The sequence below is a fragment of the Copadichromis virginalis genome, linkage group LG7 (genome assembly GCF_057382275.1).
Source record: "Copadichromis virginalis isolate Kocher_CV1m ecotype Utaka linkage group LG7, C_Virginalis_male_GT1.1, whole genome shotgun sequence".
Classification (NCBI taxonomy): domain Eukaryota; kingdom Metazoa; phylum Chordata; class Actinopteri; order Cichliformes; family Cichlidae; genus Copadichromis; species Copadichromis virginalis.
Genome location: NC_140624.1, coordinates 52,715,735 through 52,741,806, shown reverse-complemented (window position 1 = coordinate 52,741,806; position 26,072 = coordinate 52,715,735). Strand labels below are relative to the sequence as shown.

The following is a 26,072-nucleotide window of genomic DNA, read 5'->3' as shown; positions in this document are numbered from 1 at the left end:
GTGAAGAATGGTTGGTGGAAGTCATAAATTCTCGTGAGTCTGCCTGCGTAAAACTTTCCCTAAAACATTTTTATGCCCTTACAGTGTGTTGACTGTTTTCTAAATGAGACAATGGGACATCAAGCAAAATGATTTTCAGAAGAGTTAAGTTTTTAGGTCTGACTCAACAGAAGCCAATTTTACAGTAACCTGTGTTTAATGTTATGTTTTTCTTTTCCTGAAAGGTATCAGCGTATATGGTATTTACAAATACTGAAAGAAATTTCTTGTTACCTTGTAGTTTTATGGTATGTAAGATCGATGTTATGTGTAATTTAATCTCGATTGGAAGACATTTAAGGAATATTTCCCATACCACAATTGTTGGCATTAGTTTTAAGCTGTTTTAAGCATCTCTCTCTCTCGTTTTTTGCATGTGTTGAGAATACCTAGAATACTATTTATGCCTGAACATAATTCACAATTTCACCTATGTTCTTGAAGTCAGGGAAAGATAGCATCTTCACATAATGCAACGTTAAATGGCCTGTAAAACAGCAGCTCAGAAACCTGACAGCAACAATATGTAGCTGAAATTAGAAAAGCCTTGTCAAGACTTGTCAGGTTGGGCATCTATTCTAACAGAGATTGCAGAGGCAATGATCGTACGTTGATGATGCACAGCTGTGAGCCATTATCATTCCCCCCAATACATAGACACACACACACACACACACACACACTATCCAATGAGAGAGAAAGAGACTGAGCGACAGATAGAGAGGCATCCCAGGCTTCTGTAGAGTGAAGACATTTAGGATTCATTTCATCATAAGATCACAAGCCATCATATGAACACAGCTCTATAGAAAGGTACAAAGGGGGTAACATCTGAGCGAGCTGCAGACTGGCAGTGAGGAAAAACCTCAGAAAGCAGAGGGGGAAAAAAGAGGAAAAACTAAGAGGTGAGAAGAAGAGAGAGAGGTTAAAAGCACCCACGGCCGGACAGTGGGGAAGTGGCCAGTGTAATGTTACCGACCTTTTCATTAGAAGATTAAAGACTTTTGTGCACCTAAGTCTTTAGCGAGGTTTATAATAGACTCGACCCTAACAATGACACCCAGAGGTACAAATTGTTAAGATGGAGATATTTGACTCATATTAGGCAGAATTATATATGGTATTTAACTTTTATGTAATGCAGTTAAAGAATAAAGCAGTTTAAATTTAATACTATGCACCTCAGTCATATATGGCTTTTAAAAGTTGGAAGGCGATGAGGTGGTTATTCAATAAATCACAAATAGCAGTAGTCACTTATTCCTGCAAGTACTTTCCTAAAAGTGTTGAAATCTGATTCTTATGAGAAAAGTTGACAGAACATTGACATTTTGTGATTGTGAGAAGGTCTTTTTTTTTTATTGTAATTTAAACCCTTAAGTCCTACTTGTCATAGGTGATGACACTAATTGTAGCATTTGGAGATCAAACCTGACTTAAAAATAATGAAAAACATGAGTAGTTTTTGATGCATGTCATTTGGAAGATTACTTTTCCTTCTCTCGTTCAGCCCCATTGTATTCATTTGAACTTCGCCAACTTAAAGCTATTGGATGCCGCCCGGAACGTCTGTTCAGGAAAACAGGACTTACTATTCATAAGGACATGTATCTCAGTCATATGCAGCACTATAAAGAAGCTATTTATCATGCTAAACAATTGCCTTCTACTTGTGATATGGTCAATTGTTCTAACTGCATTTTTTTCTCCTACACAACTGTCATCCAAATTTGGATTACCTACAATTATTCAGCTATCTTCCATAATTACTAAGTTAAAGTCATCATCGTGTAAACTTGATCCACTGCCAACTAATTTTGTTAAACTTCACTCCCCTCTCTTGGCTCATTGGTTGTTAATATCATACACTCCTGTCTTATATCTGGTTCTGTTCCATCTTCTCTTAAAACTGCAATAATAACTCCAATATTGAAAAAGAAGGTTCAGACTCTTCCAATCTAAATAACTTCAGGCCAATTTCAAATTTGCCTTTCCAAGCCAAAATTCTGGAAAAGATAGTGGCTGCACAGGTTCATAGACACCTCACTGGAAATAACATTTACGACCAGTTTCAGTCTGGCTTCCATTCATTTCATACTACAGAAACAGCTCTCGTAGAAATCACAAATGATCTTCTGCTTGCAGCTGACTCTGGACTCATCACCTATCTATCACTGATACTATCTCCCACCGCATGCTTCTTCATAGATTAGCATCTATTAACGTCAATGGTTTGGCACTCGCCTTACTTTGCATCTCTCTGGCCGTTTGTTTAGTTACTCACTCACAGATCACAATCTACTCCAGTTAATTCCGGTGTACCCCAAGGCTCTGTCCTGGGTCCTTTACTTTTTATCATCTATCTCCTACCCCTAGGTAACATTTTCAGAAAACATAACATCCAGTTTCACTGCTATACAGACACCCAGATCTACTTATCTTCCAAACTCACAGCTACTCTCCCACCCACACTCATTCTGACTGTTTAAGTGAAATCAAGGTCTGGTTTACTCACTTTCTTAATAATAAATCGCAATTAATGGCAATAAAACAAAAATTATTTTAATAGGCACCAAATCAAAACTGACTAAAGTTCCAACTAGACGTTTTTCACTATCCATTTGTTGCAGGAATTGCTGTCTTGTGTGTGACTGGGTGCAGTAAGGTGTATGTAATGTGTGTGTGAGCATGCGCGTGAAGGAAACGCTGGGAGCGAAAGAGGAAAAAGAGAGTGAGAGAGTGTGTCATGGGTAGAGGGCGACCGGGAGCAGCGTTCTAACGGGCTACAGGCTATGCAGTGTGTTTCCAAAGTGTGCAGTACTGTTATTAAAGCCTCATCTCTTCAGTACTCTCCGGTGCCTCGGCTGATTTCTGTCTGCCTCACTACTCCACAAAAGTGAAGGGAGTTAACCCCGAAGGAGGACAAACTTCGGCCCTGGAGGAAGCATCTCCCCTCGTGTCTCCCGACCACGGTCAGGGGACTGACGGCGAGGAATGGTTAACACTGGCGACCACGAAGGGACCCTCTCACGTTGTTAAAGAAGTGGTGAGCACAGAGAAAAACCGACAGGCTAAAGCGGCTAACGATAAAGCCGAGTGACTGTAATTACAAGTGTATTAGCCCGCAGCTAAGCTAACTCGCGATGGCCGCTGCTCGCCATTCTCGTGAAAAGTACGGACTTGAGACCAATTACTCCAACCCGTTCATATCGCTGACCAGTGTCTCCGAGGGTGCCGCGAGCATTAGGGAAGCTAACAGAGACAGAGCTGTGACTAAATGTGAACATATGAACCCATTCCTGTGTGCCGAAAGTTGTGCTAACACACACGCTAATGGAGAGTGTGTATTCGCGCCGCCCGATGGTCCTGCCCGGCCGCAGTTTTCCCGCACGAATCCCTTCGTTGATGCTGAATGCCGCAGCTACGGCCGTGAGAGAAACACAGGCAGCAGCATGAACTATTATCCAGCTCCTACTCCCCAAATGAAAATCCACTATCCAGACTCAAACCCATTTTCCTCCGCTCACATGGACAGTTTTGTACACAGCACACCGGCTCAGTTTAACGCAATGTTAAATACACCCATGCAATGTATGCCTTCCAGTAGCCTTAATGAAGCCATTAGCTATGGGGAAATCACTGCACAGCATAAACCCCGCTCGAAACCAGGCAAGACCCGCTGTGTGCCCCGTCAGCCCCTATCTGACAGTGAAGAGGACGGTGACACTAGAGAGAGAGTCCCCACCCTACGTCCGGGCCAATATGACGGCACCACACCGTGGAAGGAATTTCTGCACAGGTTGGAGAGCTGCGCTGAAGCCAACTATTGGTCAGAAAAAACAATGACAACTCAGCTTAAATTCTGCCTAGTTGGAGCAGCAGGGGCCATTATCCACAGAAATCCCCGCTCATCCAAATGGGATTACCGCCGCCTGGTGGACAAACTGGAAACTGCATATGGCCCTTCTTCTGACCATGCAGCTGCTGTTGCTGTAGAACTGAGGCAGCGAGTGCGTAAACCTGGTGAGGCCCTGCATGTTTTCAGAGATGACATTTATGGGAAAGTGGCTGTTGCATATGGTAATAGAGCAGAGATTGAACAAGACTCTATAGCTGTTGAAGTTTTCACCAATGGGCTGGGTGATGCAGAAATAGTACAGAAGTTGCTAGAGAGGCACCCAGCCACACTTGCCTGCGCATACGAAATAGCCCACCGACACGAAACCACTAAAAGGGCTGCATCTTATGTAACCAGTGCCATGCAGCAAGGAGCCCGTAACGCAGCTGAACGCCGGCCCCGAGCTGCCGTCGTCAGAGAAAAAGACAGAGATGAGACTGTTGCTGAGCATGCACCTGCAGCTAGCCCCTCACCGAATCGTTTTGTCCCACACACACCCTCGACAACACCGAACAATCACAGAAATTTTAAAAGGAGTGGGGTTCGCTGCCATAACTGTCAAGGTTGGGGCCATGTCCAAAAGCAGTGCCCTTCCCCTCACAAAACCACCAAGGCCTTAACATTGAACAGTAGCCCTTGGGACAGCCCAAAACCCACTGTGCTCCACCTTAAGTGCCAAAGCCAAGAAATGAGTATCCCCATGCGCCTCTACGAAGTGGAGGTATGTGCTGTTTTGGACAGTGGAGCCCGGAGGAGCGTGCTGCCGCTGCCCTACTACAACTCCATCCACCCAGACGTGAGACCACCACTACAGCCCTCAGTTGTTGAGACCTTGCTTGGTGTGGGACCTGGGGACGTGCCGGTGCTAGGTGAAGCCCAGATACCTGTCAATATCAACAATCGACAGGTGGATGTTGATTTCTTGGTGGCAGATATAGCAGGAAATGAGGTGCTGCTTGGGCATCCCTTCCTCACTCAAGCTGAAGCACGTCTTGATTTTGGCAAACGCCGCATCATCCTTTTCGGTGAAGAGGTGCTCTACTACCAAACCAAAGCCAGTACAAAGTCACACGCAGTGAGAATAGCTAGAACTGTGGTGGTGGAACCGGGGCAAGAGTATATGGTGAAAGGCAACGTGCATCCTGGTGCAGCAGCTCGAGGTGACATGATGCTTAGTCCCACCAAAGGTTTTGTTGAGAAGCACAAAGTACTTATCGCCAGAGTCCTAGTCAACGCACAGCCTTCTAAAGCTGTCCCACTTCGCCTTTTTAACCTTGGCAATAAAGCAGTAACAATTAAGGCGGGATCCATTGCCGGGCTCCTCCAGCCAGCTGAGGCCGTGGAACCCTCCATGGTCTCCCCAGCTGCAGACTCTCTGACCAGCCCTCCTGTGGTTCCTCTGCACCTGCAGGAGCTCTATGCCCAGAGCTCCACAGACCTCAATGACTATGAACAGCTCCAACTGAAACGCTTGCTTTGCACTTATGGACATGTGTTTTCTACAGGGCCTGCTGACCTGGGCCGAACCAGCCTTGTGCAGCATGACATCATAACCCGTCCTGGTGCCCCAGTCAAACAAAATCCACGAAGAATGGCAGGGGAAAAGCAGCAAAATGCTGATCAGCAGATCTACGACAGTCTACAGAGCGGTCTCGCCCAACGCAGCTGCAGCAGCTGGGCCTCGCCCATCGTTATGGTGCGTAAGAAAGATGGGACATACCGTCTCTGCATTGACTACAGGGCTCTCAACGACCGCACCATAACAGACGCCTACCCGCTGCCCCGCATCCAGGACACGCTGGACACACTCTCAACTGCCAGATGGTTCAGCACATTAGACCTCGCATCTGGCTACTGGCAGGTTGAGCTGACGCCTAGAGCACGCAGGGCCGCCGCTTTCTGCACTAGGACAGGCCTCTTTGAGTGGAACGTCATGCCATTTGGACTATGCAATGCCCCGGCAACGTTCCAGCGGCTGATGGACCGCGTCCTGGCTGGCATGCAGTGGGAGACCTGCCTGGTCTACTTGGACGACATCATCGTGCTGGCTAAGGACGTGTCGGGGATGCTGCAACGGCTTGGCCAGGTATTCTATAGACTTCAACAAGCTAACTTGAAACTGAAACCTGCCAAATGCTGCCTCTTTCGCCGCGAAGTTGCTTATCTTGGCCATGTGGTATCCGAGCATGGTGTGGCTACCGACCCCAGCAAAGTTCAAAAGGTTCAGATGTGGCCCACACCTACGTCCATCCAGGAGGTCAGACGCTTCATCGGCCTGGCCTCATATTACCGCCGGTTTGTGAAAGATTTTGCCTCTATAGCCGAACCCCTGCACAACCTGACCAAGAAGAATGCACATTTTCAGTGGCATGCTGAGCACCAAGCAGCTTTCGACAAGCTGAAGTGTCGACTCACCTCTGCCCCTGTTCTTGGCTATCCACTTGACCATGGAGAAATGACACTAGACACTGATGCCAGCGACACTGGCATCGGCGCGGTGCTGTCACAGATGCAACAGGGCGTGGAACGTGTGCTGGCATATGGCAGTCGTAAGCTATCAAGAACTGAACAAAACTACTGCACCACACGACGTGAACTACTAGCCGTCGTGGATTTCACGTCCCACTTTCGCCAGTATCTCCTTGGACGGCCTTTCAAAGTGCGCACAGACCACAGCAGTCTACGGTGGCTAACAAAAATGAAAGAGCCAGAGGGACAATTAGCTCGATGGCTCGAGAAGCTTGCCGAGTACAACTTTGAGATCATCCACCGTCCAGGTCGAGTGCACACCAATGCTGATAGCCTCTCCAGAAGACCCTGTCGCCAGTCTTGTCCATGCAGAGTGCGGGACCCCCCCAAGCATCTCGGGGGGACCAGTCATCAGGCAGTTCAATGCGAGTTGGACTCTGACACCAGCTCCCTGTTGCTGAGTCCGGTGAGGGTGGAGGGACAACCGGCTACTACAGCGGTGTGTCTAGTGGGGGTAAGTCATAACACCACCACACCAGAAACAAAGACTTTAGACCAAACTGCTCTTACAAAGTCAGACATTTTATGTCAAAACACTCCTATCAACACAGACATCTCAGAACAGACAATTCACACTAGAACAGACATATCACACCAGAACATGTCCACTAATACACACACTGTAAAGCTGACTGAGAAAGTATATGTGGCTAAAACCCTTGATACTGCTTCTCTGTTTCATGGTTGGACCATGGGGGAGCTGAGCCAAGCCCAGGACGCTGATGCAGACATTGCACCCATACGCGCCTGGATGGAGGCCAGCAGTGAGCGCCCCCCATGGACTATTGTTTCACCATGCAGCCCAGCAACTAAGACATACTGGGCTCAATGGAAACGGCTCTACTTCAGAGATGGAGTTCTGGTCCGTCGCTTCTACTGCCTTGACGAGACCCAGTTCTATCCCCAAATCGTACTGCCACGTAAGCTACAACCAGAAGTGATGGGCCAGATGCACGAAGGGCCAGTGGGTGGACATTTTGGTGTCGAGAGGACTGTGGCCAGACTACGAACCCGATTCTATTGGTATCACATGAGGGAAGACGTCGCTCTTTGGTGCCGTACTTGTACCAGCTGTGCATCCAGGGCCCGACCCCAGAAGACACCGCAAGCTCCGATGGGAACTGTCCGGGTAGGAGCCCCAATGGAGCGCGTTGCGCTGGACATTATGGGACCACTGAATGAGACAGAGCGCAGAAACCGATATGTGCTTGTGATACAAGACTACTTTACAAAGTGGACTGAAGCCTTTCCTATCCCAGATGAACGGGCTGCAACCGTTGCCGAGGTCGTTGCGTCTGAGTGGGTGTGCCGCTACGGGATACCTCAAGCACTACACAGTGATCAGGGACGCAATTTTGAATCTGATGTGTTCCAAGGGGTGTGCAGTTTGTTTGGCATAGATAAGACTCATACAACGCCATTCCGACCCCAGTCAGATGGCCAGGTTGAACGTTTCAATGCCACTCTCCAGAAGATCCTGGCCTCCACAGCAGAGCGTTGTCATTGGGACTGGGACCTGATGATCCCGTACGCTGTTATGGCCTACAGGGCGACCAAACACAGTGCTACAGGTTTCACCCCGAACTTCATGATGTTTGGCCGAGAACTGAGTGAGCCAGTGGACCTTGTCGCAGGTCTACCTCCTGATCCAGGCAACCAACCCTCAGTTCCAGAGTATGTGCAGCAAATGCGTGAGCGGCTGGAGCTGGCCCACCTCATCGCCAGGGAAGCCCTGGGTGAGTCAGTCAAGCGCGCAAAAAGGCAATATGACAAGAACTGTTGCCACACACAGTATAAGACTGGAGATCCTGTGTGGTATCTCATCAAAGGAACACGTCACGTCAAGAACAAGGTCAGAAAGTTCCTCCCATCGTATGAAGGACCATTCTTTGTCCTGGGACAATTGGATGACCTAGTTTATCGGATCCAGAAGAACCCAAGGTCTAAAGTGAAAGTTGTCCACCATGACCAGCTAAAGCATTATCGCTGCCGCGAGCCACTGGACAATACCTGGGTCCTTGATCAGGCTCATCAGTGGTCCCCTACAGAGGTCCCACCACCAGCTTTAGAAGATGACCCAGCAGACCGTGATCTGGGTCTGCACAGTCTGTTCTCTACTGCAACTGGCAATGGCCCCAGCTCCTCTCAGCCTTCTGTCTCAGTTGCAGCTGATCCCGCTCTGGTTGTGGTTGTCCCATCGTCCCCTTCCCATGTAGACCATGAGAATGGTGGGGGTGTGGTGGGTGAGCCAGACCACCCGGGCCAGCAGTTTCAGCGACCAACTCGTCGGCGCAGAGCTCCAGACCGGTATGGAGTGTGGATCACTTAACTTGGTTTACCTACCATGGACAGTTCCAAGTAGGACTGAAGATTCGGTTCAAGTTTAAATCGTTTCAGCCTCCTATACTGTTAGCTACAATGGTTTAAAAGAGTTATTTTTTTTTTTTTCATTGTTCCAGTGTTTACATTTTTTTTAAAAAAGTATCTGAAGGACCTACGGGGTTATCTACATGCACTTATCCATTTGTATTTGTGCCTTCCTAGATGCTAGGATAAGTTGGTTATTCCCGGTCGCCATGTAATAGTTACAATTGTGTAATTTCTTTTCTACTTAACAGCACTTGAAATGCTTTATTTTGCACATGTATGTACACCTTACTTGAGCCAACCTCTTTGTCACTGAAGTGCACTCGTTGATACTATACCTCACCTTATATGCGGTAATGGCTAACACTTTTATCTCCTGTGGGCTCCAAGTGGTAAAGGGGATTGTGTACCAGTTTTATGCATTACAATGCTGGAGTGGAATTATTGTTTAATTGCCATCCAGAGTGGGGGTAGTGTTGCAGGAATTGCTGTCTTATGTGTGACTGGGTGCAGTAAGGAGTGTATGTAATGTGTGTGTGAGCATGCGCGTGAAGGAAACGCTGGGAGCGAAAGAGGAAAAAGAGAGTGAGAGAGTGTGTCATGGGTAGAGGGCGACCGGGAGCAGCGTTCTAACGGGCTACAGGCTATGCAGTGTGTTTCCAAAGTGTGCAGTACTGTTATTAAAGCCTCATCTCTTCAGTACTCTCCGGTGCCTCGGCTGATTTCTGTCTGCCTCACTACTCCACAAAAGTGAAGGGAGTTAACCCCGAAGGAGGACAAACTTCGGCCCTGGAGGAAGCATCTCCCCTCGTGTCTCCCGACCACGGTCAGGGGACTGACGGCGAGGAATGGTTAACACATTGATAACTCTGTTGTCATGCCCTCCCCTCAGGTTAAGAGTCTTGGTGTCATCCTCGATAGCACATATAAATAATATCACTCAGTCTTCCTATTTTCATCTTCATAATATTAACTGCCTTTGTCCTTCACTCGCTCCAAACAGTACCGCCATACTTGTCAATGCTCTTGTCACATCCTGTTTAGATTACTGTCATTCTCTTCTCTATGGTCTACCTCATAAATCCCTTCATAAATTGCAATTAGTTCAAAATATAGCTGCACGTATTATATCCAGAACTAGATCCACTGAACATATAACACCTGTTCTTAAAAAGCCCACTTGCTTCCAATTCACCTCCATGTCAATTTCAAAATCCTGCTTCTTACTTTTAAAGTGCTTCATAATCTTGCTCCTGCATATTTATCTGATCTTCTCCATACATACACACCTCCTCGTACACTTCGCTCTTCTTCAGCTTCCCTTCTGTCTGTTCCACCTGCTCGCCTGACTACCACAGGACTCATTATTATTATTATTAATAATATTATTATTATCATTATTATCATTATTACTATCATTATTATTATTACTTGTGTGAACATGCTTGTGAACATAAAAAACAGACGCCTTTGGGTTACAGTTAGGGTTTGACCTATTACGACTTACATCTCATTGTAAGTTAACACTTACAATCTGAACTATCACTCTGAACTACCCTACTTAGTCATCCTCAAATCAGGACCATCAACAGCTGTCAGTCATGCTGGCAAATCTCTCAGTCCTTTCTGGATGGATACAAAGGTTCTCTCACTCACACTAATATCTTGTACTCTTAATTAGACAACATCTCTGTTTCCTTTCCAGAAACTCCCCAGTGCATGGTTCTCAAACTTTTTTCTAACATGCCCTATTTCAGAAAAAAGTTTATAAACAGAAAAAAGAAGATCCAAGTTGAATTAAATAAAGGTCAGTACAACAGCACCAGAACACTCTTTTATTTTCCGTAAAAGGAGAAAAAAATATTCCGCTTATTTATTTAACCTGGTTATTGATGCACCCCTGTGGTGCTTATACTTACACTTACCCACTAGGATTTTCTGTTTTCAACTGGTGTATGAATCATCTTGTGTAAGGTGTTTTCTATTCTGTACTGCATAGTTCACTTTCAAGTAGCACTCAGATAGTGCAAACCTTCGCTAAGGCAGCTCCCTCTCTGTGCAGTATTTACTTTTAAGGGAATAGTATTGTAATTTGTATATATACATTTGTTCTTTCTTCTTTTCAAATTAATTTTAAGATGTTTGTAGTGCAGTAAAAATAACATGTTTTAGGGTAAACTTGAAAGAAATGCAGATGTGAAATGAAAACGTTAGATCAGAGATCAAATGTGTTTTGGATTCAAACTACAATTTGATATTTAGAATCCCCACATCCGTATCATTTCCAAACTGTTGCCAATACACACAAAGGCAGTAGAATTTTTAAGGATAGTTTTAAAGACTGAATACTTTTAATGGAAGTATGACCTTTTTTAACTTTGAAAGTAGGTTCAAAGTACTGTGTAAAAATCTCAAAATATCATTCCCTATATGTCTATATGTTGTCAATACAAACAATGGCAGTAAGTAACATCATTTTAAATAACTCTATACAGCATTATTATAAGTCTGGCCTTCATATCTGTTGACCTCGAAGGATATCAGAGGTCATACAAGCTTCATACAAAGCATATACAAAGTTTAAAATCTTTATATCTTACATTCTGTATGTTCACATTACACACCACACTTATGAGAATCATTTCAAGTTCTGAGCCTTTTTTTGTCAATTTTTGATAAATAAAGATGACCTTGAAGATCTTGGTGCATGTAAGCCAAATTTTAATGTTTTTGTTAACATGACTCCACTGTACACCTTTGCATCATTCATTTAAAACCTTTTGAGCTTTTATGTTTACAAACAGACACGATGAAATGCACCAGTTGTGTTACAGTCCAGCTCTGATGCACCACCAAATTTCATAAGTGACACAAAAAATGTGTTAAGAACAAAGCAGATGAAGAGGGCAGGAATGCATTCAGATTTTACACATATTATGTCAAACTCTACTTTTAATAATAATAATAATAATAATAATAATAATAATAATAAAGACCCAAATCCATAAAGGGAGGAGTCTACTGCAATTGATAGGACAGGAATTGCACAGCCTGCAAATGTAAGGTGACCTTGGGTTTCTGAAAAGCGCCCTCAAATAAAATGTGTTATTATTATTATTATTTCTTGTGTTGCCATGATCAAAGCCTTTGTGCCAGCCTTTTCTAGGCACTAGTGGACACACCTGCTGTAGTAGTGGCCACTTTACTGTCTTCGAAACACTAGATTATTGGTTCAAGCCCTTGTAAGGACACATGTCCAGTAAGGGTTCCCAGCCAATGCTACCCAAGTCTATGTCAGAACAGGTAACACATAGCAAACACCATACAGGCTCAGATGTCGCTGAGCTTAATAATTAGATCATTAGATCTGATGTTGGTGAAGCAGGATTTATTAATGCATGTGTGTGTGCATACATATTTATATGTTAAAACATATTTATAATTCATATTACAACATATTATTATTTATTTAATAATTCTGTCAAGGATAGACACAAGGGAAGGGAAGCTTGTTATTGATTATTACATACAGGAAAAAAAAAACCAAAACAAAAGAAAAACCAGTTGACTCTGTTTTGCAACTGAAGCTTTTAGCACAATTCACAATGCTGCTCACAGACAAGGTCTTACACAGGGGTGGCTCCGCTCAGCTTTGAAAGGTCTTCATGCTTTTAGCCTTCACTTGAATTTGGCAGCCAGTTCCAGCCCTTTTGATACAAATTCACCCTGGCCAAGTTCACACATAAAAAGATCTTGAGCACATGCTTTCGGATTAACTTTTCATAAGGTTACCAACTGGAGAAAAGAATGCTACTCAAGCGTTGCCAAGAAATTTTTATTCTTTCATCTACCCTAATAAATTTTAAACATATTTAGTGGCTCAAATAACAGTTGCAAACACAAGCTCTACTACTTCAGGTCTTTTTTTTATTACATCCCATGTTTTGACTTCTAGCACTGTTAGTGGCATACCGGAGAACATGGTGGAGTATTTAGCAGCTAAACAGAAAAAGAAAGGAGGATAAATGCTGCTATTACGTTGGATATTGGATGAACTATGGGACTTCCTTTGACGCATATCAAAAAGAAAGGCAAGTATTTAATAACAAATGTGGGGGTAATATGTCAACGCTGTTTACATCCCAGTTTTGCTGATCCCAAATGGCCAAGACAGCCATTAATTCAAGTTTCAAAATAAAACAACAGGGGGTAGGAATGCATTTTAACAAGAGTGAAGTTTGGCACCAAGCAGTGATCCTCATGAACCCGTGAATCTTGACAATCACAATAAATTTTTGCATCTGAAGACAAAAGAGGATCTAAAGACATGATAAAAATCCCTTATTTAGATCCTTCCTTGGACTTGACAGGGAGACATAAATGCAACACTACAGATTTCAGCCGTATCTCTGCTGACCTGCTGAGACACGGAAAGACAATTATAGGGGAGGAAGATGACAAGCTTGTCAGCATGACGGCTCACTATGAATTCCATTTGTCCTCCAAGCCTATTCACCGTGAGTCACACCTGATTGAACCTCCACAGGGGAATGAAGAGCAGCCTTTATAGCAGACTTACTCTGCCTGTTTGCTTTAGATCTACATGTTGTGATACATATTTGTATGCAGCGGGGATACTATAAATATAGGGTTTCATTATGCACATACAAGCACTTACAGCCTTCGGAACTGACTTAAATAACTCACCGTGAAATGCAAACACTAAAATGAACAGAAATGCCACCGGAAACTGAAAAAGAAAGAAGAAAGAAAAGCAACACAAATAGCAATGGGGAAGTTTGTTAAGAATGCTTAAGGATTACAGCGCCTATGTGCAATTAGTACAGATGAGTCACAGAATTTGCAAAGATGCCAGTAGTTATATTACTACAAAGCACATAAAATAAAATAAGCAAACCAAAAAAACATGTAAGAAAAATAAAACAAAGAAAACAACAGTCGGGTTCCAGAGGCATTGATTAAAATTTAATTAAATGAATTAAATTATTCTAGCATAAAATGTAGATACATGACTATGAATAGAAGGTCGCTGTTTCTTGAAGGCACAAATTAAATTATTTACAAGGAAATTAATATGCCTACAAGGTTTGAGGGGTGGTATGGTAAGCAGATGGTGAGCGATGCACCTTAGATGTACAGGATTAAAACATCAAGATCTGTTAACCTGCAAACCATAGGTCTGAGTTTAAGCTTAGGCAGGAGGACAACCTGATTAGCTTTCCAAATATGCACCGTGCTTGTGCCCTCCCTCAAAGCATGTGCTTTAAAGTGTCTAAAAGGTCATAATTTCAAATATATTTTTAGAGAAAAAAAATGATTTGACTGTTAGCAGTTTCCTTAAGATTGAATTGACCCTCTCCATAACTTAGTGTTCAATGACTCATATTTCACAGAGGGCATAAAATTGCGATAAAAGAGCTCCTTAGAGTTTTCAAATAACCAGCTTTAAGACAGTGACTGTGATTGAAATCACACATGAAGATGTGAGAACGAGGCCAAAGGAAGATCTGTGCATACGACTCTAGGATGTGTGCTGCTTAAAACCTTTAATATCTGCAAATGCATGTCTTTTATTGGCTGTATTCTGTGCTTTGAGACTCGCTAATGAATACATTGTAGATGTTTACAAGAGAACTGCACACAGTCCCACAAAGCCTGTATCCTTCAACGCTCCCCAAGGTTGCCACTGGACCAGCTGTTCATATAAACTTAACAGGTGTTTCTCTTTCCTGAGATCCTCACTAACTTCATACTATTTTTTCCTCATTTTCTTCTTCACCAAATATCAAGGTGCATTTCCCATATCACTTATTGCCCTCATTTAAGCAGTCCATTATGTCACCCAGTATAAGATGCTTACTCTGTCTGTCTAGCTATGTATATTATACCGATTTGTCTGCAGATACAGATTTTGTTCCAATATACCTCATATGTGTTTGACAAGAAAAACAGGAAACGAGCAGGCACGCACATTATGACAGTTCATTACATGAACCCTCAGGCATTTTAGCAACATGCTGGAATGCACAATATGCTGCCCACAATCCAAAAACGTTTCATTTCACCACACGTCCTTTTATTTATGTCTTTTTAAATAAATGGACTTATAGCCAGTGTACTTTTAAAGCACAGTTTGATTTCATTCCTCACTCACCACTTAAAAAGTGAAGGTTTTCACATTGAATTCTAGGTTCAGTAATCTACAATGTCTACATGTTTGAAACCGCTGCCATTATCAGAACTGTCTTAAAAGTGTAACTTGAACCATGGCTGTAACCAGCTGTGCAGTCACACAGGTGTGGGCCATGGTCATTTTTGTGTAGGCTTTTACTTTGAAAAGACATGGGGATTCAATTATGTTATGATCGTTATGATTTGGTTGTATTGTCTGGTTTTGGCATGAGGAACGAATGAGAGTAGGACCAGAGTCACTGGGCGTGTAACTTTTTCCTTTGTGCTATTTTAACGTCAAGTGAAGGGAAAATCTTTTGATTTATTAATTTTTTGTTGTTCATACAACGCTTATCTTCCATACATACACAGTTTCTTCAACCAAAGACATAAAGCAATACAAAATAAAGTCAATTTTGTACACAACACAAAATTTGTTGTGTTGACTGTAACGGAGTTATAGGACTTTGTCTCTATAAAAGTGTAGACTTTGGTGCGGGTCGCCCGAGCACAGGTGCTACACCTTAAACATGACACAATAAGAGAAAAAAGTTCTGAACTTTACTCATTTGGTTATAACCCTGATTGGAACACAAATGATCACACAAAAGCCTCATGAAATATTGTGAAAAAATACAGGTGCAATATGCCAAAACAGAGTAAGAAGGACATGGTTGAAATAAACTGGCCACATTTGGTAAACAAAAAGAAAATCAGATGTGATTGCATGTTGTAAATCAACCTGGCTTAGCCAGAGCCGAAATATAATGACTTCCATCTAACCATGGCACCTTTACTTTTATATTGTTTCAGCGTTAGACTATTTTCTATTTCAATTAATTTAATCTTCATATACATAAATATTGTTGACATGGAAAAAAGGGCCTATCTATTCTATCTCAGCATCAAGCAATATTTTCATTTCCTTGTGTATGTTTGTATTTTGCCTCCCTCATTCCTTCTGTCTAAAATAATTACATCCAGCCATCTGTTACAAATTGCTTCCCAAAACAATGGTTAAGTTTTTTTGTTTTGTTTTGCTTTGCTTTGCTTTTTTTTTGGCATGAGCTCATGACATGTGCAGTATTTATTTAAGAACGCAATGTAAACATTATCTCTCATTTCCAAGTTTCATCATTTTGTATTGACATTTCTGGATGGATGGTTGGATTTCTGTGCTCTTTTGCGTTTTAACATGGCAAAAGTGGGGGTTATACGAGACAATTGCAAAATATCACAGCATCATCATATATTTGCACCCCACTGCCCACAAAACCACAAAGTTTTTCTACCATAAAAATGCAATCAATCGAAGCTCCAACCCTGTGCCTTCTATGTATTGTTATTGTACATCACCGATTGAGTCCGAGTTTTGCATACCCTTGAGAGAACAGAAGCTGTTAACTGCTGTTTTAGTGGCTCTATCAGTGGGCTGTAACGAGGACATAAACATTGTATAATAAGATATTCTGTTTTGGTGTGTTCTTTTTTTTAAAATGCTCAGCCATTTCCTGTGCCCTCAAATCTTTAAATTATGCATGGAAGTGCAATCGCTATTATGTGTTTCCGTTTAGTATTTTTTTAAAGTAAATGGCCGTTTTGTGAGCGCGTATCCTCCCTGAGGAAAAAAAAAGAAGTCTAGATGAGTTTTAAGAGAAGCCGAACAAACCGTTTTGCTGTGTAGAAACCTCAGTGTGACTCTTTGTCAGAGGGAGAAAAAAGAAGTTGAAAGGGATGGGGAGGGAGGAAGAGCAGAGAATTACTGAGGATTCTCACAAATTGTTTGGCCGGACCGACTTGTCAGAGAGCTGGGTGAAGGGGGCTCCAGATGAAAGTATTAAGATCAGCCCTGAGTTTTGCAATTGTGTTTTCGCCACATTCAGCAGCTTCCACCACATGAGACTTTAAGCTTCAGTGGAAAAAAAGAGAAAGAAATAAGGAGTTTCATGACCACTTGATAGTCTGTATGTAAAACAATTTCCCCCCAATAAATGGCTTTACTATTGCATTAGCGCCACAGACGTTTCCACTATTTGCAGCTTTCGAGAGACTACTCCCTAGTAACATAAATACCGGCCAGAATGTGCACATATGCATATTTGCGTTCTGCTTGATTTGGGGGAGCTATTGGAAACAGTAGAAGCATCTGTTAGACCCTGTAATCCATCCAGATTTTAGCCCTGTGAGTATCTGCTGCAGCACACTCCAAGAGAGAATCTGTGCTAGAGAAGAAGAGAGAAGAGGAGCCGTATGAAAGCAAGAGAAATAAAGAAAGTTGGGAATGAGGAAATGTATCATTTGTACCTGTAATAGTACTTTAAGTATGATAATAGTTAACCATATAGTTGAGATTTATGCGCAACACAATGGCAAATGCGTTCCTAGCAAATCTGGTATAACTAAAAGTTTTGGCACTCAGAGTAATACTCATTGCTATGAGATGGCAGAGGCACACTTCTGTCTTCGACCACTGCGATGCGAGCCTGTGCCACGCCAGCTGTCGTGGTCATTACAAGGTGGCAGCAGTGCCAACCTCTTGGTCGGCCAGCAGCTGCCTTAGCAATGTGGACCTCTCAGATTAAGGCTGGACCCAATCTGCACTGATCTGTTCGAGGAAACAGATGACGATGAAGGGACAAACAGCTAGAAACAGAGACAGCGCAACTAATCCGGAGAGCAATCAGACCACGCGCACACACACAAACACAAAAAAAAAACCTCATCACACAAAATTACTGCAAATGCTGCAGATGCCTTTAATGTGGAGATGAAGCAATGAGCAATGTGTTCTCGGTTAATTTAGAGTCTTTTAGGGTGATTCTGGGGCTTGATAGCAATTGTTACGCCTGTCGAAGATGCGTCTAAGGTACGGGAGGCATTCATTTACACACCAGAAATCGTTTTTGTACCATAGTTAAATTTATGCCTGATGAAGGGAATGTGTCTGTGTGAGATAGCACTTGCTTACTATCCCTTCTGGGGTGCTGATGAAAACATCTTTTTTCCAATGCTTCTAACCGAGAGAGAGAATATAAACAAACAGCTGTGCAGCACCAGTGACACCTCTGTTTTTACTGAAAAAACACTCTTAAATATCAGCTTGCTCTCACCTCTTCCAAAAGTAGAACGTCTATTTATTTTTTGTTTTGGTAGAGAACAGTATTATATCAATTTTTCTAGTAGTCTTTTCAGAAAGAATCCTCTACAAAGATGACTTTGGGAACCACTACAGAAAAAAAACGTGTTTTGTGTGTGGAGATATTTTAGCATACTTTACGATTGTCTTGATTTTGTTTTTGTCATTGAGAATGAATCCTTTATCTTTTTTTCTCTCAACAGGTGTTGATTTTATAAAAAACATTGGATACCCATATTGCATCTGATCAGCTTGGTGGACACTACAATGCAAAAGTCTTGAGCCATCCCACATTTCTTTATGCTTTCCTATGAAAAATACATTTTAACTAGGATTGCGTTTAACTGGCTGAACATCTAGCCACAAATCACGACAGAGCCTCCGCTGCAATGTACAGATGGCTGTAGAAATTCACTGCTGTGCCTCTCTCCTGACCTCCTTCATGATTTGAACCAAAAATCTCAAATTTGGACTCAGCCCTCCACAGTTCTTGTGAAATTTGCCAGCCTCTTCTCCTTGTTTCCCTTTCCTAAAAATGAGTGATAAAGCAGGGAATGTCCAAAGAAAAGCTTTGTAATACTTTCAGAAAGCCTGGAGAACTATTGCTTAAGACAACTTTAAAAAAAGGAGGGGGAGGAGTGGCTCAAGACACGATTTTAACCATATCTTGAAATTTTGAAATGTTCTTTCTCTAAAGCACATAAATGACTTTTATTCATAGTAGTATTATTATGGTGTACCCTACTATGCAGCAGCTATAAAATTATAAGTGTGTGCATGTCTGTCAGCTAACTTGACATTTCAATGAGAATAATGAACCCAGCTTTATGCAAATGCAAATAAAAATATTAGCCTTTATAATTGGCAGTCTGCAAATATGGTCTCAATCTAGACTGATATCCAATGACACGGCTAATAGTGGATTCATAGACAGGAGTGACCTTCACCAGCAATGATAAAATATGAATATTTCTCTTTAGGCTGTTGAGCTGCTTGCATGTTTTCTTGTGGAGAAGGCATTAAAAGGGGATGTTGAGGGGAATACTAACAAGAATCAGTGGCTTGCACTGCATATAGGAAATGAGTGAGTGGTGCAGAAATCAATAAAAAGTCAGCAAGCCCTATTCAGACAGTGGGCTCATCAATTTTAATTGTGGTGGATATACAGTCATCTGCTTTTACAGCATTAATCCAGTGAGTTCTAGGTCAAAAGATTTTGATTCTGCTCACACTGATACGAGCCATAATACACAAATGAGTCATGGATTAATGTGATTGGACACTGGAATCGGCTGTAACTGCTCGTACTGTCCGGCTAAAATCCAACCCAAAACAAAAAGTAGGTGAGAAACTTTTGTTCTAGTCACAGCAGAAGGTTTGCTACAGTCAAATCTATAGCAAACTTTTTTCTATTATTGTTGGCTATAAAATTTCAACTGTTTGTCGTTCCCCTTGCCCTATTTTTCACTGCAGTCATTTCTTGTCCTACAGAGTCATGCTCTTCTAATATGCACACAATTTGGTTTTGTATTGTTAGCGAGACCTTCCCTTTCCCTTTTTTCAGAAGTGATCCTGAGCAAGTGCAAGTGGATTTCTTCTACAAAATAACTCTGCTGCCTGATGGCCCAGTAGCCATAGTTTAATTTGGGTTTTTAACCTTGTCCATAACTTGTTATTAACCAATAAGTTATTGATCTCTTAGCCCAGAGAAGGGAAGCAAGAGGGTAAACTCTTCCTTATCTGTAGCATGATAAGCTTCTGCAATGTTCTTTCATTTGATGTTTTCCTAGCACACAACTTTTCTGGTCTTTTATCACCACAGATTCAACTTTTTAAAAAATTGGCTGGCATCAAATTCAGCATCACCTTTTTAAATTAATATATACAATTAAACAAAAGGTTCTCACTTTCAATGCGTGTTTTGTTGTCTACGTATAGAAGATATAGGGTTTTAATGAGTTTCAAATTGATTGCTTTTTGTTTTTATATATATTTTATGTAGTGTCCTGACTTTTATCCAAAGAGGGTTGTGCAGCATCTAATAATTAAACAAGCTTTGCCCCCAATGAACAACATTTTTTAATTAGATTTATGAAACAATATTACAGCCAAATGTGGCAGAAACTCGTGACTGCTGAATTGAGTGAAACAGTGAGTTAGTTCTTTAGGTTTGTCTATAAAGCGCAATTAAAAAACATGTTTTTTGTGCTTTTTTTTAATAGCTTCCACATTATACACTATAAATCTATTAATATGTTTGATTACTGTAGATGATGTCTTTCTATGTGTCTGTATTTTCACTGTGTCTTAACAGTATTGACCTGTAAAAGACATGAACACAGGTGGCAAGCATGCCCTCTTGCTGCCTCTTGCTTGAAAGTGACTTAATTTGGTATCACAATTCCCTTTAAATATTTCAATACAGGCAAACAAGAAACTATTCTCAAAGTGAAATGGAAATTTTTACAATCACACAATTTTAACCAGTGGTTTGAATCCGAGTCTGGCATTTACTCCTTAGATAACCGTTTGCCTACACACCCAAATTAAGACTTCATAGAAGAAGATAAAATGACATGTTAAATGACATATGGATTCCTTAAAATGCATCCATATGTGAGTCCATTTGTTTAATGTTAATTTTATTTAATTCACTTTAATTTAATCTGTGTAATGAATGAATTACTATTATTAGTTTTAATAGAGGCAGTGTGTGTGGTTTACTATCTGCCCTGCTCAGATTTCATAGTCGACTCTGTGTGTTATTTACTTTGCCTTGTTTAGTATCATTGTTTTCAGCACAACCTCACGTGTCTGAATTTACAGTTATGTTTTCATTTTGACATACTGTATTAACACAGTTGATCTAAAAAAAAAAATTGGGGATTGGATGGGGAAAACACACGTTTCAGTCAGCTGAGCCCACAATTCAGATAGGAGAAGACGGAGGAAAATTGTGATTTTTCTATTTTAAAAAATGTGGAGATTTTGCAGAAAAGGTCCTGCACAGGGACCCCAGAATGCTAGGAAAGGTAAAATAGCCACTGTGCTTACTAGCCACTTCATCAAGAGTACAGGTTAGACTTATTTCAGCTAGCATATAAGGGAGTGCAATGAAATAGTGCTTTCAAATGGTTACACTGCTCATGAAGTAAGGATAAATTAATAATACTGACTCATCTGCTCTATATCCTTTCAGGTGCACCTGGGGAATCCCCATCTGTTGGGTTTCCTGATCAAGGTGCCGCTACTCAAGTCAGGAGACAGGTGAACTGCTGGAAACCTGCTGAGAGACCTTCTGTCTGGGACTGACAAGATCACAACTGTGTAATTGTTGTGATGAGTGTCTTTGTCAAATCAGCCACAAGGACAAAAAAATGTAACACACATTTATTTACAAGTTGTTTTTCTGCCTAAACCTAAGCTGCATGTAACATACATCAGAATATTATAAAGGGACAGTCATGTTCAGCAGTGGCAGCTATCATGTGCTGCTTCCATCTCTTATGGGTCTTTATTAAAAGGTAGTGACAAACTTCCTGTATGGTTGTTTCGGTTGGAGGACTTACATAATTAAATTTTTTAAATATCAGGCTGAAAGTAATACAGGTAACCCCTCAAATGTGTAAACAAAACCATGTTACTTCAAAGAACTATTTATTATAGCTAAATGGCAGTGTCAGTGCTGAGGAATACTTATCCCATCCCTGGAGACATTGCTCCGTCTCATAGCTGTCCAAGTAGCAGCTCCACTCCACAGCTGCAGAAAATGTTGACTTTTCTGTTTTATCAGGCAGTAACCCTTAGGTGACCCAAATGTAGTGCACTTGAGTGTTTTTGTACACGCATTATTATGACGAATATGATTGAACATCTGGATGAATGGATGAGAGAAAGTCTCTTATGGTTGACAGAAAACACGATGTTGCCAGAAGTGTTTCTCGGGTAAAATCTTTCCCCAGACTAGTAAATCCTAGTTCAAACAAGGCTACAAGTCTGAAGCCCAGTTTACAGTAGATTAACCACCCAACCTAATTCTAGCACCAGTTTTACACATTAAGAGGATTGGAAGAAGAAATCTTCTTGTTCTGTATTAGCTCAGTGATAGAAGGGGATCACAGATGAAACATACTGCATGTACAAGGTTAAAAAGTGGTTGTGCATAAATGCTATTTGTATGGCACAAGTTTCACCTCTTGTCTTAATAGGCTGCATCCAAATATGCGCTGGTGCTCCTCAGTCACATCCCCATCCATCAAACGGCAGGAGATTCTCCAGACAGGGTTCACTCTTTTACCCATCTGTCAATCAGTGCCCACAGGCACACAGCCCAGGCTCCTCCTGCCAGACCACACAACACCTGCCACCTAATTGCTTGGCCACAAAAGCCCAACCTTCACCTGGATTCTTGGGCCACATGCCCTAACACTATCGGGAACCCAGCATTGAGCGTCTTACACTGCTTGATTTTTGGGACTGTGGATATCACTGCTCACTTATAGGTCAAACACATACTGCAAACACAAAGCGAGTGCATTGTATTCATGAGCCACGTTGTAACCAGTGGAGGGTTGCATTAAAAGAAATCATTTTTCATCTTTCATTAGCTAAGTATGATGGATTGGTGTGTCCTATTTGTTATATTTTACCTCCTCTGGTGTTCAAACCATATGAAAAAGCTCAGTGGTAGGTGGGAACAAATAGCTAACACGTAAATCCTTAAGAAAGCTGAGAAAACTAAGAGCAGACTGCGGGATACTGAATCATACTGAATCTGAAAAAGTGTACCAGCTGTCTCAGCAGAGTTTCTACATGAACTGTGAACCTGCAGGTACTTTCTTAATAAATAGCTCCTGGATAACTCTGAATGCTAAATGGAGCACAGGAACTTTACATTAATTTCTCATTATGTCACTGGGAATTAGTTTTCCATGAAATAAAGAACCCAAATATATTAGCCCCTGACTTTTTTGGGCCGTTGTTTGTTTTGTAACTTACATTTTTGTCCTGACCCTAAACATTCGTGTGAGTACAGTTTAGCTTGCAGTAAACAGCCTGGTACATCATTTTATGCAATCTTTGAATAGCACATAATTATAATGAGATGTTTCACAAAAGACCTTATATAATATAGAAAAATGATGATTAGGATGTGATGAGTAAGATTTTAATTTCCAGTTTATAAAATGTCATTTGCTCAGCAATCCTTACCTTTGACAACAATGTCTCATCTTCCTCTCCTGCTGTGTCTTTCTTGTATGTTTGTCCATATCCCTGTGCCACAAATGTATGTTTTTTTTCTCTCTGCCAATTAAAAATCGTTACTCCATTTCACTCACCCCTCTGCTGTAGGGCTGCCTAGAAGCTGAAGTGCCATGCTGGCAATGTTATATCTGCACCTTGAGCATGAGGAGGAAAAATCCATACATTAAAAGTCATGTGATGTCATTATGTTCTTATTACTGAGCGAGTGTATGGGTGTTGTCTGCTGGAAGTACATGAAAAATTACAAGTAACGTCTTTGACATTGTGTATTAACCTGCCTATCATATTTAATTGCTCATTAATTGAATATGTCAGAACACCATGCTGGCCCACGTTAACCTCTTGGTAAATCCTACTGGAGTGAAGGCTGCATCCTCTCTCCTAGCATGTAGCAGGAGCCAGGGCAGCCAGAAGCAGAGATGCACTGCAGCACACGGAACAAAAAGAAGCAGAGAAGTAACTAAGAAAAATAATCTGAGTGAAAATAAGTCCTCTTTTTTTTGAAGTGTTCTGGAGTAACAGTATAAGTGACTGAGAGGTGGGGAAGCTGTCCGTCAGAGTGAATTTACCGCTACGTTATGGCGTTGGCATGTCTATCTAATATCTAAGTGGGTATATTTTTCTTGTGTTGTGCAAATTGAAGATGCTGAATCACTACTGTGCTGTATACATGTGTACAGCATGTACAGTATGGAGGACATATTTTTGGGGGTCTATAGGAGAATTTCATCTTGAAAGCTAGCTAAAGCTCTGTTTTGTTGTACATAAAAGGCTATTGTAGTACCAAATGTGTTCTGTAAAACGTATTTCTTAAAAATATGTTCAGTTTTTTGCGAGAGGTAAAAATGTGCACAGAAAGCCCACAAAATGTATTAAGTAAGATATCTGGGGAGAGAAAGGGAGTTTGTTATATTGAAATAAATTTCAGTAGATGATTTAACATACAAAAACAAGTGGATTTCATGGTCATTAAATGATAATTCATGGTTTGAAAAGTGCTAAAAAACAAAAAAAAGCTAATGTTGTAAACACTCCATGGGATAGTTCATAACTAACGTAAAATCACTAAAACAGTGCTTATTAGATGAAAAGGTTAATTGGCCTGATGTAATTAAAAATACATGAACCAATGCAATTACTAGTATTTTATTGTTGTGGGTTTTCTTTGATACCTTCTGAAGGACGTGGCGAACTGCCCAACGGTCTGATCATTCCATTCACTGGAGAAGGAACACACCCATTCCATCTTTCCCCCTGGTGAAACACTTGGATGTGGTAAGATTAACAGATCCCACATTCTATTGATGACTGTTATTACTGGGTACACCCACAGAGAGCAAACTCACTTAACACCTGACTAAATACTTTTCTATCCGGAGAAACAGGCAGTGATGCAGTAATAACTAATATTTGCTCAGTTGCCAGAGTATATAATTACTGACTTGTACAGAATTTAATGAAAATAAGAAAGAGAATTTTAGTGTTATTAAATTTTATTATTCTTATGAAATTGTGGCCATTTTGTTGCATTGTTCATTTTTCAGATTTAACACATATGCCAGTGTAAGAGCGCTACGGCAGAATGGCAATATTTTATTTTATTTTATTTCAGTGTTTGGTAAATGGAATCTTTTAAGCTGTTCATTTGTGCTTTCTTTAACTTTGTGTCACAACCTTCCAGCTATTCACTAATCTTGCGCATTTTAGCATCTGTCTCTTGAGCCTGTACTTTGGCCCAGTATACTGTAGCTTAATCAGACTGGTTGGTGAGGGCATTACAATAGTTACATAACCATGCCATTAAACTGACACTTTGGATGAGGTGAAATAGCTATCAAATATATAGACCGGTGTAGATTAATTGGATTTCTACCCACAAGTGAAATTGAATCATTTTTACTTGATGCTCTGTAGAGGTTCAAGTTTGTGAAGTTAAATAGATTTAACACACGAACATCTGAAGGCAGCTGCTTTTCAACACAGACTGTTTTTAACTTGTTGTGTGGACTGTAAAATGTGTTAAATGCACGAACTGCAGTTTTACGCCATTACAACACATTGACGTAAATCCTAATGGGATGTGAAATACAAAAATTTGTAATGACCTTATAATCTGTGCCACTGTTTACTAGACTGCTGCAGTTTATATTTTGATGATAATGTTCATATTTACTTTGTATTTATGATCTGCACATGAACTCAGAATTCCAACTTTTTGCCAACTTTTTTCCCTGAACATACGCTGACAGAGCAGGATCAATCCACTAACTGTGGAGCTTAAAGCAAAGCTTCAACAGATCCCGCACAGGTGTGTAGATATGTGTACTTACAGGACTAATCAAATGGCTTTAATCTATTTGCATGTGAGAGCCTTCATCATAGACTGGAATGTGATGGGAATTTTGTTTAGTCTTCACTTTTTTTCGGAGTGTTGGGAACTAGCCAGTTTCTTGAATGACACTTGTTTATGTCCTATCAGTCCTGTTTTAGCTGTTTAAAAAAAAGCTTTAATTTTTCAGCTGACAGCTTCTGGATCCACCTTAAACTTGTCTCAAAGCAACAAGACAAACCAAAGCAAACAAATCTACCGAAAATTACATTCCTCCCAGTTCCCACACTTGAGCCAGACATTTTCTGTAAGCTGCT

General features: G+C 41.2%; 1 protein-coding gene across 1 annotated transcript; it reads left to right on the top strand.

Moving 5' to 3' along the window:
* The first annotated feature begins 3,182 nt into the window (after positions 1-3,182).
* Positions 3,183-9,693, top strand: LOC146706112 (uncharacterized). The gene has a single exon (XM_085461033.1). It carries the CDS (start codon positions 3,183-3,185, stop codon positions 8,793-8,795), a length of 5,613 nt encoding a protein of 1,870 aa, XP_085317159.1. The 3' UTR covers positions 8,796-9,693.
* The last annotated feature ends 16,379 nt before the right edge of the window (positions 9,694-26,072 follow it).